The sequence below is a fragment of the Globicephala melas genome, chromosome 1 (assembly GCF_963455315.2).
Source record: "Globicephala melas chromosome 1, mGloMel1.2, whole genome shotgun sequence".
NCBI lineage: Eukaryota > Metazoa > Chordata > Mammalia > Artiodactyla > Delphinidae > Globicephala > Globicephala melas.
In genome coordinates, this window is record NC_083314.1 from 8,595,044 (window position 1) to 8,611,574 (window position 16,531).

At 35.2% G+C, this 16,531-nt stretch overlaps 1 protein-coding gene across 1 annotated transcript in view; it reads right to left on the reverse strand.

Moving 5' to 3' along the window:
* The window catches only part of CDC73 (cell division cycle 73), a 92,390-nt gene that overhangs the window by 18,494 nt on the left and 57,365 nt on the right, over positions 1-16,531 (reverse strand). The window contains exons 11-13 of the mRNA XM_030884116.3: positions 8,669-8,726; positions 2,362-2,397; positions 1,967-2,054 (exon numbers count right to left, since the gene is read on the reverse strand). Coding sequence (XP_030739976.1) covers positions 1,967-2,054; positions 2,362-2,397; positions 8,669-8,726 — 182 coding nt within the window. The remainder of the gene's footprint in view (positions 1-1,966; positions 2,055-2,361; positions 2,398-8,668; positions 8,727-16,531) is intronic.

Genomic DNA, 16,531 nt, shown 5'->3' on the forward strand with positions numbered 1-16,531 from the left:
GTGGGATATATAAGAAATCTACACCTAGGTACACCAGATAAACAAATTTAAAATGATCTTTAAAATAATAAGACAAAGCAGATTTCTTTAAAAGGACTGATTACCACAGCTGACCTCTTCATCATCAACAAAGGAAGCTAGAAGGTAGTGCAATAATACCTTCAATGTAATAAGAAAAAAATTAACTCCTCTATGGTTTTCCAGAGTGGTTGAATCATTCTGCACTGCATGTGGCAGCAGGGAACACGAACTATTTATGGTCCAGTGTAAGCTCCAGTAAGCGTTCTGCCTGCTCTTCCCCAGGCCTTAAGTGGTTCCCTCACATGTGTGTGCTGAACAGTATTTGACTAATGCAAGGGGAACCCTCTGCCTATCTCTGGAGCACTCTCTCCGTGCAATCTTTCCTCTTTGGAACTCTGCCCTGTGAGAGGACCATCGTGGCCAGAGTCACAAGTGCCATCCAATCAGTTTATTTTAAATAAACTTATGGTCCCAGTGAAACTTCTCTCAAGATCATGTTTTAAAATGTAAAATGTGCTTTTTCATATTTCCATAATACAACCTTAATTTTGTTATTTAAAATGTTAAAGGTGAAGGCAGGTTTTATTTTATTTCGTTTCATTTACTTAATTGAAGGGCTAGAAAACTGAAGAATCCTCAATTTTACATGAAACCAAACAGAATCTATGCCAACATGAGCTATGGGTTACAGCCAGTACTATAATTGTGTGGAGGAGGTTTCAATTATGCATTAATTACATAGCAAAGCCTCCAGCTGACTCAAGCTGCAGGGGAGATGTCAGCTGCAATGAGGTGTTAAACAATGAAGGGAGTGTTTTAAACTGAGGAGAAAAATTAGGCATGATCTATCCAAAGAAGGTAGTCTTGTTAAATTGTTTGGCTTCTCTGTAGTAAGGCTAAAGAGAAAGATGCTAAAATTTAGTTTGTGATTTCCATGCACTACTTGCTATCTTTATTATAAAATAATATTTTATATTATCAGATCTATTTAAAGAGATGGGCCAAAATAATTATATTTCATATGCATCCAACTGTAGATTACTTGAGGAACTGCAGACTGTAGATTATCTGAGTAATCCACAACACTGTCGGAATACTAAACTTCACAAAAAAAGCCTAATAAAATATAAAAATATAAAACCTAAAAATTCCTTCTTTCCACATTGTTATTAGGGAAAGGTTCACTGAAAATTTCACTCAAAAGTACTAAAGAAAAAACACTATATGAATACACTTGTATGTGCCAGTTACTTAGGTTTTTATACAGCTATTTAAGTCACAGGCACTCAAAATTCAATTCTGCATTTGGTAAAACCTGGAATCAGCAAGTATTACAACTTATTTTGTTACTCATTTTTAATTAGTCATAAGTTATTTAGAAGCAGCATGATTTTCTTTTTGGAGGTGAGGTTGTTTTGTTTCTTTTTTAAGAATCGTCATCGTTATTTTACTGAGAAAGTTAAGCATCTGGAAATTTTAACACAGGATATAGATTTCCTCTTCACTTCTTCAACTATCTTTTACTGATGTCTAGGTTAAAAAAGTATGGTCCCTCCTCCTCCCTCTAGGAGGTATATACATCTAATTATTTAACGTTCATATTACTTTTTTGGTTCTTTAACCAGAATTTGGAAGTGAGGAGAAGACAACCTGAATTTGTTTTAGAACCTCTTCAAGCTCTTCAGCTGGAGCAAAATAATTCACGTTAAAAATTAATACAATAATACCTTATTCGTTAAAACTTTAGTCAGAGTTTCTATAATTTTCCCCACAGTATTGATATAAAAGAATATACTGTTTTGAAATTTATATTTGAGACTATCTGTAAAGCCTATAGCACTGAAACTGAATTTTTGCTTTCTCAAAATAAATACTGCATTAGTAACACTAATTCTCAACAATAGTTCCATGTCCTATGAAAAGAACAGTTTAAGAAATTACTTACTTCAGGTCCTGTAGAAGGTCCTTTGCATTAAGCATGGTTATTAAAGAGGTGGTAGCTGCAGGAATTATGATAATGGGTGTTCGAGATCCTATAAGGACAAAATTTTAAAGGAGCAAATATGTTATTCAAAGGAATTATAGTTACTTTCCTAATTATAAGTTAAAAGTTTGTAAATTTGTAATTTTAACTCTTTTGAGCTAAAAAATATTTTAGTCAGCAGTGATACTCAGAATATTTAATGATCAGGATGACTTGAGCACTGACTACTCAGAACAGACACCAAACACAAACATTTGGTATAAATGCACAAGCATGCAATCAGCCCTGATTTTGTAAGCTAGCTTACTCACGTTTACTTTTTTAAAGTAAGTTTAGAGTCACAGGCACAACCTTACCTTTCTTCTGATTTGGGGGAGGTCTGGCTTGAGAAACTGTAAGAAAGAAAAAAATTCAAAATGTTGTTATGAAAATCACATTCTTATTTTCAAACCTACAAAGTAAATAAGGCCTAAAATATCTGTATTTATATATGACTAGTTGTAGAATTTTTAAATGTATTGCAATCTTCTTAAATAATATTAAGTTATTTCTCTGCTTCACAAAACCACTACAGTGCCTTAGCACTTCAACAATCAGTGGTCACAAGGAAAGGGGATACATGGGCATTGGTAGGCACTGAGTATCTACATTCATGGATGCTTGGATCTAGAAAAGGAAGCAAATAAATAACTTCTGAATTAACTGATTATACTGTAATAAATGCAAAAACAGAGTACTACAAGAGCATCTAACTCTGGGGGAAGGGCTGGGAGAGGCAAATGTACTTAACCGCTGTGGAGGAAAAACAAAGACATTACTGGGGACTAAGACCTAAAATATTTACCTTTTTCTCTCTTTTTAAAATTTTTTGGGTTTTTATTAGCAGAAGAAAACATTATAGGCAATGAGTCATGTAAAGGTCTTTATTCTGGAATTGCCCGTATTATCAATAATTTTGAATACATGTTATAAAAACATGAATATTTGTATCTTTTCATTATTTGTATATACAATGGACTTTATAATACACAAAAATATTTGTTGGCATAATAATGGCAATATCAGCCTAGTTCAAGATTAACATATTTTACAATAAAAAGTGATGTATGTTCAATTTTCAGTATTTATTCATACAATAAATTTTTATTGACTGCCTTCTACATGCCATGTGCTGTGCTACAATTAATTTTTTTAAATCACACACAAAAAAATTCAACAATTTAAAATTCTAATTCAACATTAGTTCTTAGAGATACCACTTTTAAAGGAAAGCACACACATCTTTGGAATATGTTCCATTTTAAAAGCAGTAAAATGCTAAATTTTAACTAATACTTTGTACTCCTTTATATAGCTATTTCATTGTGAGAAAATATTACGTAGTCCACAAGTATGATTCTTCTAGCCACAGAAAGCAGAGAAGGATATATACAAATACAAGTTCACACACATATTTATTATGGTGTTCTCATCTTTCTTCTTCCTGAGAAAAAAATACTAAAACTTTCTTAAATTATTTTTAGAAATAGTACTCATGGATACATCTGACATGTATACATGGATACAGCTAGATAGTGTCATCTGGAATGTAATACAATCTCAATAAATACTTTGAATTTGCTGGCGGGATACAGGAATGATGGGATGGACAGAGAGATGGATAAACTGTAGACGGGAGCTGCTGAATGACTAAGGAGAACAAAGAAATCTTCAACTGAAGTACCACTGATTTGCTAAGGGAACCCACAATGGACCCTGGAATACAGGAAAAGATTCTCTCAAATCAAGGCTGAGAAGACTTAATGTAGCAAAAACACAAAGTATAAAAGCTCACATATTAAAAATAAACTTTAGGTGTTTAGTAAAAAAACAAATACAATTAAGGACCAAGACAGGGACATGAAGATGAACATGCTAAGGATAAGCTTGATTTAAAGGATGGGGGAGCAAAGAGCAGAATAATACGAGTCCACAAGGAGAGTGATGGAGAGCAAGAGCCTGTACTCGGATGATCTCGATTCTATCCCCACTGTGCCGCTTCACAGGCAAATTACCCCAGCACGCTAAGATGAATGCCGCTCAGCTTCAGTTGTCCCCAACCATAAATCAGAGATAACAATTTCTACATCTTGATTCTGTTTTAAGAGTCTTTAAAACATCAAGGCAAGTTGTCCAGGTCCTGGGCCCTGGGCATATTTACCATTCACTGAACCTCGTGGCCCCCGCTGACGTAAACTGCTACTGCTGCTTGTGCCTCTACCACTACCACTGCCTTCCGCAAACGCAATGACCAATTGTTTACAAGCTGAGAAGAGGCAACTACTGTTACTATGCTTGATTTCAAATATAATTAATATTCTTTACTTAAATATTTATTCACAGCCTATGTACAAGGCACTCTGCTAGGTTCTTATTTTTATGATGATAAATAAAACAGAAATAATCCCTGCCCTCAAAGACTTTTCAGTAAAATAGGGGAACCAGACCATAACAAATAGGCAAACAAACACATATAAACGAATTTGAATACATAATATTAAGGAGCAAAGAGAATATACACTGATATTAAAGTGTCCTTTAGACAAAATGCTTAGAAAAAGCCTCTCAAAGAAAATGGCATTTAAGCTGAGGTTTGAAGGACAAAAAAGAGCCAACTTGCAAAGAACAAGTGAAAGAACAGTCTTGGTAAGAGGTAGGAATGTGGGCAAATGCCAAAGGCAGGAAGAAACTGTCATGCTTATGGAACTGCAAATGTGCAGACAGACCATGGGGACAAAAGGAAGAGTGGCAGGAGATGAGGTTAAAAATACACATAGGAGCCACTTTATGTATGGCTTTCTAGGCAACGTTAAGTTTGTTATTTAAGTGCCACTGGAAAACCCTGTAATTTTTAAGCCAGAAAGTGACATAATTTGATTTTCACATCACACCTTCTGTAAGGGAAAAACAATAAATTTAGATAAGGGATCAAAAGGGGGACAACCATGGGGCTTCCCTGGTGGCACAGTGGTTGAGAGTCCGCTTGCCGATGCAGGGGACACGGGTTTGTGCCCCGGTCCGGGAGGATCCCGCATGCCGCGGAGCAGCTGGGCCTGTGAGCCATGGCCGCTGAGCCTGCGTGTCCCGAGCCTGTGCTCCGCAACGGGAGAGGCCACAACAGTGAGAGGCCCGCGGACCGCAAAAAAAATAAAAATAAGAGGGACAACCGTGAAAGCAGGAAGCTCAGTTAGGACTATCACCGATATTCTATAGTGGTGCTACCCAAATTATGTGCGGTTAAGCATAAGGTTTTTCTGTAAACTTTCCAAGGTCAACTAAATAAAATACAGTAACAATGAACAGGTAGAAAACTGGCCATGCACCTGGATGTTGTGCCAGTACTGTACCCTCAATTCCTATCTGTATCTTGTTAGGGACCAGAACTAAACAGGTAATGGACTAATAACAATACTTTAAGATGCACTAGTCTACAGAAATGCTGGTGGCTTAGACTTAAGTTGTGGCAGTGGAGATACAGAGAATAGATAAATCTGAAATACAGAAAAGGTAAATTTGACAGAACTCACTGACATATTAGATGAGAGGAATAAGCAAATGTGAAAAATAAAGAGTAACTCCTAAGTCTTGGACTTAAGAAACAGAGTTGATAGCAGTGTCATTTATTCATGAAGAAGCAGAAGAATGTGAAGTAAGACATCTTGGGAAAAATATCAAAGAGCAAAGGTTTTAAGGTTTAATCAGTTTTAAGATGCCTACAGCACATCCAAATGTTAAACAGTTAACAGATGATACCAGAGGTAGGAAGAATTAGGGACAGAAGTTTGAAAATCATGGAAACTATGGAATGGGGTAATCCAACCAACACCTAGGTTACAAAGTGGATCACTGAACAGGGCTAACTCTCTCTCTCAATCTCACATGAGCAGTAAGCAGATAAACTAGAGTTACAGAGTCATGGGTACTCACCTACCCATTTCAGAAGACCTATGAAACAGAAGTAAAGAATGAAAGATGGAGAAGTGAAGTATGTGATGTACACGCATTAGAAAGAGGCAGCAAGAGCAGGGATATGTGCAAGAGATTCATGTGGCTATAAAAGGAAACAACATTAAGTTCCAGGACTGTAGCTTATCAAAGGCTTGTGTTTCTTAATTCACTGGAAGGCATGTGCCTCTTGTTAGTTATATTCCCTAAATGAATGTTTAGAAGTTGGGAATAATTGTAAACACTTTAAAATATTAAATTGACCCAGGGACTTGCCTGGCACAATTAGTGCTAAATAAATATTTGATGAAAGAATAAATAAGAAAAAATGATCAAAAATGGAACACCATGGGACTTCCCTGGTGGTCCAGTGGTTAAGAATCCGCCTTCCAATACAGGGGGTGCGGGTTCAATCCCTGGTCAGGGAACTAAAATCCCACATGCCTTGCAGCACAGCCAAAAAAAAAAAAAAAAAAAGGAACACCATCCTTGAGTTCCTTCACTGAAGGAAAAAAGAATAGGTAGTTCAGTCCCCTATTTCCAAATAATTCAAACTCTACCTAACAAATAACAGTATATATCTATGCTGTCTCATGTATAACGTTACATTGCCAGAAATGTTTTGTGTGGTTTTCTTTTATTTTTCAATTTAAAAAAGATAATCCAGGTGAACATGCCATATATTGCACAATATGCCTTCAAAATTGGGCATCACCCAATAAGCAAATACATTTAACAATCTGCAAAACAAAAATTCACTGATCAAGACAAAGATGACAAACTGCTAACACCCACTCAACTCAGGTCTTACTGACAAATGAGTATTAAAAACTTATAAAATAATAAATCACTGCTTTTGGAATGGTGGGTAGGGATTGTGGACCTATGGGAATCAATCAGTGAGTAAAAGAAGAGGAGACCTCACATGGATGGGCGTCAGAGTATTTGTTATGAGACATTAGATAAGATTAATTTCAACCATTTTAATCACCATGGCAGAACAATCGAAAAAGAAAGATGGAATATTAGGAGCTGAAAAGACCCACAGCTCCTTACCTCACATGTGACCTTCCCCAGGACCAAATAACTAACTAGCTGGTAGAACCCAGCTCCCTTTGCTTTATTACATGGCACATTTGAACAAACGGGTTTACTCAGGTATTAGTGCCACCCCTACCCCTTTCCTTTGTCTGCCTAATGATTTTGAGAAAATGTGAAATGGAGACAGTTATTTATCACACAGCACAAAACAGAGTTAGAATCCTCAGGTGGTGATTTCTTCCTTTTTATACCATTTCTGAATTTCTCATGTGATCTTCTTTAGACTGACCAACTACAGCCTGCCATCCCCCCCTTCCAAGGGAAAACAAATAATTCTGTATCTATCATTCAACTGCCTTCACAATATTCCTCTACTTTGCAGGCTATATTCCTTGGGTCCAACTCAGTCTGCCCATTCTTATTTCCTTGACTTTTTTCTTCATTCCTGAAAAGAGCTCCTTTAGCTTCTCCTAGTTTCTGGCACTGAGTACATGGAAGGCATTCAAATAATATTTATTAAATTTAATTGCTCTTCCTTATATTCTCATTAACAGCTTTTGGTATGGTCTTCTCTACTGAAAAATAGTGCCATGGTCCTGTCATCTGAAAGAAATTACATCCAATGTGCTCCAAATTTAACAAAGATTTCAAACAAACCCGTCATTTAAAAAAAAAGTAAATACTAGTCATGTCAAGACCCAGGTTTATGGATCCAAGACACAGTGAAAGAGCCTACAAAACCATCCCAATATAAACCTCTTAACATCATGCTTTTAAAGTGCTTCCAGAAATTTGAATACCTGTAATCTACATAATTTTAGAATTAGCCTATGTGCGAATGTACTATGAATAAAAAGATATACAAATCTGCACTACTGACACTAACAAACTGAAAAGGAAGATCACCCAGTCAAATTCCTGACTGTGCCTTTTCAATTCTTTTCATTTTCTTCATAGCCACTTTTAACAGCACTGATACTATGCTAAATGTAAAAATAAAACAAATGAACACTAAAATCAAACCCAAAACACCTAAAATGAATATAGCGTTCATATCTACATGCATTTATAAAGATCAATCTTTTTAGGTACTAGGAAGAGGGAAAAAAAATACTGCTAACATACTGGGTTGCCAAAAAGTTCGTTCAGTTTCTTCCATAAGATGTTACAAAAACCCGAACAAACTTTCTGGCCAACCCAGTAACTTCAATACTACCCTTGCTTATTAACATACATATTTTAAAAAATGATTATGGAACCTAATATGCTCAATAACACAGATATCTGAAAATCTAAACATCAAAGCTGCTTATCAGTCTATTAAAATTATGGTTCTATGCTTCTGTAGGAAAAAACAAAAATCACATCCACCATACTATCATGGAATTCAAACAAGGAATTTGATGGGGGAATGGGTACATAATAAATAGCTTTTCAAAACATGTTTTTAAAATCTTAAAAACCTTTTCTTGAAAATTTTCTTTAACTCTTCAACTATACCTATTTACTCAAGTAAATGTTCTTATACTAGTTTTGAAGTATTTTACATAAAATTTCAATTCCTTCAAAGCATTATACATTATCAAAATTTTTCACTGTCATGATTATAGAAAAAATCAAAAAGTTTTATATTTTTACCTGGTCTTGGTACCGGCTGTGCTGCAGGAGTCTGCGTCTTACGGGCCGAGGCACCCTCCTTTAAAAGAATAAAAATGGGTATGTTAAAGTTCCTTTGCATGATAAACACTTTCATTTAATTACTGCAAAGAAATTCCATATCTCTCTCAGTCACTCCACTAAAAAAAAAAAAAAAAAAAAAAGGAAAAACCTCCCCTTATCTTTTATGCTATTGGTTGTGAAGTAGTAAGAGAAATCTTTAGTGGGAATATATTTAAATTGTTACCATTCAGTAGTTATTGTAAGTAGGCAGTATTTTTCAAATACTCAATGATTTGCTTAATTGCTGGCAATTATAATATTCTCAGAAATGTCGTTACCAGTTTAAAAATCAAGTCAATCTTTTTTTCCCTTAAAGAGTCTCAAAATGAATAAATGATACATAATCTCACATGTGAAAGATGAAAGTGTTACCTTGAGTTCATTTAAAAAAATGCAAATATTTCAAATTAAATGCGTTTTAAAATATTCAGGGGAAATAATCCATTTATAAAGATGAGATTTGTTACATTTAAGAGTAGTTGAAAATATCTTAAAAACTGAATAACAAATCTCAACTAATTACTAAGCATGTAATATATACAAGGAAATATGCTATGTATTGAAGTACATCAATTATATACTCAAGAATAAATGCCTCTGAAATGCTTAAGATACTTCAAAAGTTATCTATATATTTAGTGCAATAGTTTCAATCATATTCACACTAAATTCTTCATTAAACCATTTTTCTTTATAGAAAGCTACAAGTGTAAATTTCAAAAACAACTAGTAACTCATGGAGATTTTATTCTAGTTGTATTCAAGTGAAGGAAATTTGATAAATATCATGGAAGTTACATAAATCCATAATAATAAAAATCACTACTACAACCACAGAAACATTTCTAAAGAAGTCCTGCTAAACAATGTTAATTTTAATCATATTACATTTTCTTCAGAAATTTGGAATGGTAAAATCATTTGGAATGATAAGCTATCCCAAAGCATCTTTTTTTTTTTAATGATTATAAAAATTAGTACCAACACAGAGAATGTATTTCACTTGGAATTCGGTGGGATCCCTGGCATTCAGTTAAAAAGCCAAAGAAACCATTCTTTACTGCAAAAAATAATAGCAGCAGAGGCAACTAGCAAAAACTTTTTGGGGAAAAAAGGTACCCGAAGACAGCAGAACATCCTTTTCCAATATTTTCACTGTTATGCATTTAGTTATACATTGTGTGGTTGAAACTGAGTCACTCTGGATGCTGGTTTCATGGATGTGTTAAGTTTGTGAAAATTTGTCAAGCTTACTAATGATATGGTCATTACACTACAAGTAAATTATATTCAAGTAAAATTTTAAATGTAAAGAAAGTGAGTTATTATTAAGGTGGAGAGCATATTAAACATTTAACTTCATTTAACATGCTGAAATTTCTGATTTATATTTTTCTCTAAGTTCATGTTAGGGGACACAACGGCTTTTACTCCTCTTTGTAAATCTAGTACCTAGAACACTCAACAAATGTGTGTCATATTGAACTGAGTCTAGACTTTTAAAAATCAGAAGCCAAGGGATAATCATTAAATAGAAATTAACTAGACATTATATAATAAAATAACAAGATTAAGCTTTAACCATATTACTTTTAAATCCTTATATGTAAATACAGACTCACTGGGTATGGTTTAAGTACACAGAGAAGGAAGAAAAATAAAGGAAATGAGACAGGAAAAACAATGAGCACACACATATGGAGACCTCTTTCTGTCTGCATTTGACTATAAGGCTGGTTGAATCCAAATCAAAGCCCTCTTCACCTGAATAGAGTAGACTTAGATCAAAATCACTAGAATACAGTACTAGAATGGAAAAGAAAAGTCTTTTCCATTACAAATTATTACCCTTAAGTATTTCTGTCTTCAAAACTAGACCCCTTTAAATATCAATAATGGGCATTTTATGTTTACCAAGTAAGCAATCTTTGCTTGATGACCCCTTCCCGTTCCAAATCATTCCTTTTGGCAATAATCCCCTGGTTCCTGGTCACTGGGCAAGACATATGTCCTGGGCTAGGTCTACTGAGAGTTCTTCTTTGATATGTGTTTTATAAATTGGAGCTCGCCAGTCACAAGGCTATAAGGAGGTTAAGTCTAAAATTACAGATAACCGTGTCTTTTGACCCATGGAGAAAACCCAACTGCAGAAGGACATAATGAAGTTACTGTTAGGGAAAACACTGACTGAAACCACCCACCCTGGCCAGGCAAGGACAGTAACAATCTACATGAGTTATTTTATGACAGAAGATCCTGTAAGGAACACGGAACTAACAAGACACCACCAACCGGAAGAATATGGGAAAGGTCAAAAGGACAGAGATGCCAGTCCACATGTCCTACCAACCTCCCAGAATCCTCCTCACTGGAATCCATCTTGGCTGAGCGGTTCCACGTGCCACGAGAAAGGACCCTGTGTCAGAATGATTGGCCAGAGACAACCTGGAAACTAATCCCATCACCATAAAGCCTGAAACTGTAAGCCACGTGGGAGAGCAGTCCTCCTGGGTCACCTTACCCTCCTGCTCTCCGCCAGGACGCCCCTTCCCAATAAAGTCTCTTGCTTTGTCAGCACGCGTGTCTCCTCAGACAATTCATTTCCAAGTGTTAGACAAGAGCCCACTCTCGGGCCCTGGAAGGGGTCCCCCTTCTTGCAACATTACCAGCATACAAGAAAACACATGGAATACAATATCCCTCATAATATCTGGCCTGTAAGACCTATTCTCCTGCTAACTCTTCTTGATTCTAAGAGCCATTAAAATCCCTCATCTCATTCTATGCACCCCACACAAACAATTTTTGTCTTAACTAGTTGAGCAGAATCTGTTAATTGCAACCAGAAGAGTGTTATCTAATTTTGTTTTCTCAGATTCACTGAAAATTCTGAGTTGCCAAAAGTCACTATGGTATAACTTCGCTTAATTCTGAAGTAAACACACACAAATAAGCTCAAACGCACACAATCATACACAGCTATGACACTTCAGTAGGCTGTGGGCTCCTGGAATGAAAACCGGGAGACCTTCACTAATCACGTCGTTAGTTCATGGCCATTTCTAGGACGCCCTAGCCAATACTAAGAGCTAAAAGCTCATTCTACTCTGACCTGCATTATTTTGAAATAAATTTGTGTAAGTCATTGCATAAAGGACCTCAGAAACCATATAGTCCAATCCCAGCACCCTTTACTCTAAAGATGAAGAGACAGAGGTGAAATAGTTTTTCAAAGGCTACATAGTGGTATATCTGGCATATATTAAGAAACAGAAATAATAATTGGCAGTATCATGGAGTAAACCGACAGTTCTATATTTTTAAAGATATCTGGATTGGGGGGAAAATACTACTCAGCTGGGAAAAGAAAAGTAACAGCACAAAAACAACTAAAAGAGCTGACAAGTTGTGCCAACTGGAGAGGAAAACCTGCTTTCTCTTAAAAAGTCAGAATCATTACAATTTCACTAAGACTTGAGGCATTCTGGAAAAGAAGTAACTGATAAAAAGGGATGGGGGAAATAGTGATAGAATCATATTTGCAAAATGTAACAAGACAAAAACAAAGTAAACTGTTTACAGTCCTTCCTTGCCTTCTTTTAGCAAATGAGATAACCTAAAATCTTCTGGTATTGGGAGACAGAACAGTGGTATTTGCTGTTTAAACAAGTAGAAAATAAAACCATAATATAAAATATCATAAGAAAGAATATTTGTTACAAGTATCAGTATGCAAAATATACTATTTTAATTTTGAAAATTGCTATTTATATGAAACTTAATGAAATACTGAAATTGCTTAATGAGGAAAACATACAGAATATATATGCAGATTCTAGGAGTTTATAATCTACCTCTTTGACTACTGTACTTATGAGAGGAAAAGTAATATGTTTTAAAAAGTAAACAAATACTAATTTACAGTTGCATGTTTTTTCTTTTTAAAAAGTAACTCATTCCCATGAAATCTGGATTTGATATTCAGAATTCTCAAGTATCAGGATTTTTTTCTTTCAGCAACTGAATTTTTAAGTTCACTGAGTGAGTCTTCAAGTATTTTGGAAAAACTATGTACAAAAAGGAAACTGCAACTCTGAGCAAATCACAATGAGGCTGAAAAGCACTACGGGTTTCAGGAACAAAACACTTCAACACAAATTTTAAGTAGACTTGTCATAACCTGGGGGCATATGTATACAATGTTTGCCAATACAGAAAATAGCTGACACATTTCTAAAATATAGTATAGTATATCTATACAGGCATATCTCAGAGATACTGCAGGTTTGGTTCCATACTACTGCAGTAAACTAATATCACAATAAAGTGAGTCACAAAATTTTTTGGTTTCCCAGTGCATATAAAAGTTATGTTGACACTATACTGTAGTCTATTAAGTGTGCAATAGCATTAAGACTTTAAAAAATGTACATGCCTTAATTAAAAAAAACTTTATTGTTTAAAAATGCTAGCCATCCTCTGACAAGGAGGGTTGCCACACCTTCAATTTATTTAAAAAAAAAAAAGCAAAGCACGTAGTATAATAAAACGAGGTATGCCTGTTAAATATATAGATTTGATACCTCTATCAAATTTCTCATTATGCTATATAACTACTTGTCTACTTCTTACAACCAGACCATCAATTACTTGAGGTCAGGGACTGTCCATCACATGTCCAATGCCTGTTATAGAGAGCCTGATGCATGGTATATATGCTTAATAAATATACATTAAGTAATTAATTAAAACAAATCCATACCTTAGCATTACTGATTCACTAGTGTTATACTGGTTAAACTGCTTTAATCTGTTAAATGAAGATGGTAAAAATATCACAGAAGATTACTGAAACAAAATTTATTTATTCATTCCACATACTTTCACCGAGAGCATCAAGTACCAAACAAGAAACTGGGAATGCAGCAGTATAAACAGAAGCCACGTGGTCCCTGCCCTTATGAGATTGGCAATCTAACGGAGGAAGCCAGTGACTGAATAAATGAAGAGAAGTTGAAAAATTAGAAATATAATTACATATGTATTTAATTATTCATAATGTGCATATATGTGTATTTGTCTGTAAGTGTATATGTGTGTATTTGTCTGTAAGTGTGTATGTATGTCTGTGTGTCCAGCTCACTGCCCAAAATAAAGAGAGACTAATAACTGTTAAACCATCTTCTTTCCATAAAGAGACATTCTCTATACAAAGATAAGAAAAGAACTAGCAAACCAAATTCAGCAGCATACTGAAAAGATTATACGCCATGACCAAATGGGATTTATTCCTGGAATACAAGGATGGCTCAACATATGGAACTTAATCAGTGTAATAAATCACACCAACAGAACGAAGGGAAAATAAGCTCATGATAAAACTTCATGATCATCTCAATTAATGCAGAACAAGCATTTGACAAAAGTCAACATTCTTCCATGATTTAAAAATTAAAACCCCTCAACAAACCAGGAACAGAAGGAAACTTCCTCAACATCATAAAGGCTATATATATATGTGTGTATATATATGAAAAATCCACGGTTAACACCATACACAATGATGAAAGACTGAAACCTTTTCCCCTAAGATCAGGAACAAGATGTCCACTTTCCCCACTTCTACTCAACATAGTACCTGAAGTTCTAGCCAGAGCCATTAGTCAAAAAAAGAAATAAAAGACATCCAAAATCTGAAAGGAATTGATAAAAGTATCTCTTTGCAGATGACAAGATGTATATGTAGAAACCTAAAGATTCCCGGGGTGGGGAGGTTGTGCAGGGAACAGATGCCCTACCACAATTAATCAACTATTTCAGCAAAACTGCAGGGCGCAAAATCAACACACAAAAACCCACTGCGCTTCTATACGCTACCAACGAGCAATCTAAAAAAGAAACGAAGGAAACAACCCCATTTGTAATGGCTTTTAAAAAATCAAATACTCCAGAATAAATTTAACCAAGAAGCAAAAAAACTTGTACACTGCAAATTACAAAGTGTTGCTGAAAGAAATTAAAGCCATAAATAAATGGAAAGACATCTATGTTCATGGACTGCTAGAATTAACTATATTAAGATTTCAATACTACCCAATGCAATTTACAGATTTAACACAATCCCTGTCAAAATCCCAAAGGTGTTTTTGCAGAAAGAAAAACTCATCCTAGAATTTATACAGAATCTCAAGGAACCCCAAGGAGGCAAACTAATTTTGAAAAAGAAAAAAGTTGGAGGACTATAACTTCCAGATTTCAAACCTTACTACAGAGGTACAGTAATCAAAACACTGTAGTAGGGCATAAAGACAGACCTATACACCAATGGAATAAGACAGCCCAGAAATAAACTTTCACATACATGAAAAGTGCTAAGTCCATGCAATGGGGAAAGGACAGTCTTTTCAACAAATGATGCTGGGAAAACTGGATATGCACATGCAAAAGAATGAAGTTGGACCATTATCTTACATCATATACAAAAATTAACTCAAAATGGATCAGAAGCCTAAATTTAAGAGCTGAAACTTTAAGACTTATAGAAAAAATCAAAGAGTAAAAGCCTCATGACATTAGATTTGACATCAGATTCACGGATATGATACCAAAAAGTACAGGAAACAAAAGAAAAAGGTAAACTGGACTTCATCAAAATTAAAAGCTTTTATGCATCAAAGGACACTATCAACAGAGTGAGAAGTCAACCCAAAGAATGGGAGGAAATACTTGCAAATCATTTATTTGATAAGGAATTAATATCCCAGACATTTGGTTATAATATTATTCTGGATGTGTCTGTGAAGATGTTTCTAGATAAGATTAACATTTCAGTCAGCAGACTGAGTAAAGGAGATTGCCCTCCCCAAAGGAGATGGGACTCATCCAATCCACTGAAGGGCTGAACAGAACAAAAAGGCAAAATAAAAGAGAATTCACTCTGCCTGGCAGTGGTCAAGCTGGGACATGGGTATTCTCCTGCCTCAGCCTCAGACGGGAGCTTACACCAGCGGCCCTCCTGGCTCTCAGTCCTTCAGGCTCAGACTGAAGCTATACCATCCCATCAGCTTCCCTGGGTCACCAGCCTGATGACTGTAAATTCTGGGACTTTTTAGTCTCCCTAAGCACATGTGCCAATTCCTTATGATCGATCTATCTATCCTATTGATTGTTCCTCTGGAGAACCCAAACTAATACAGCAATAAAAATTTGGATCAAAAGAGAGGAAACGAGAGTGAGACAGAACACAAAATCTTTAAAGAGGTATTCTTTCATACTGGGAAAATGTCAGGTTTTTAAAAATTGTTTATCTGTAGATTAAAAAATTACATCCACATGAATGTAGATGAAATGTTAATCACAGCACTGCAATTAGAAACAAACCAAAGCATGTGTACTGATCTCCTTTAACACCAAAGTCTATAATGATCACATACTTTCTGGTACAAATGAACAATTCTTTCTCACTGAGTTTTAATAAAAGCATTATCATTCTCACTTAAAACTGGCAGAATTGTTTTTATAGTGGCAGAGGGATACGGGTAAGGTAGAAGGTCCACAGGCTCATTTGTGTAGCTTATGGATCCATGGACTAAAAACAAATACACTGATGTTAACTAGAGACAGAATAAATCAGTGCAAAAAAAAAAAAAAAAAGCTTGATTTACAAGTCTTGAGCTCTAGGTTCTAGCTTTGGCCCTGCCACATTAAGAGTAGACCTTTGAGAAAAATCACAACCTCTCAGGGTCTTAGTTACCTTGCCTGTAAAATGAGGAAACTAGATTT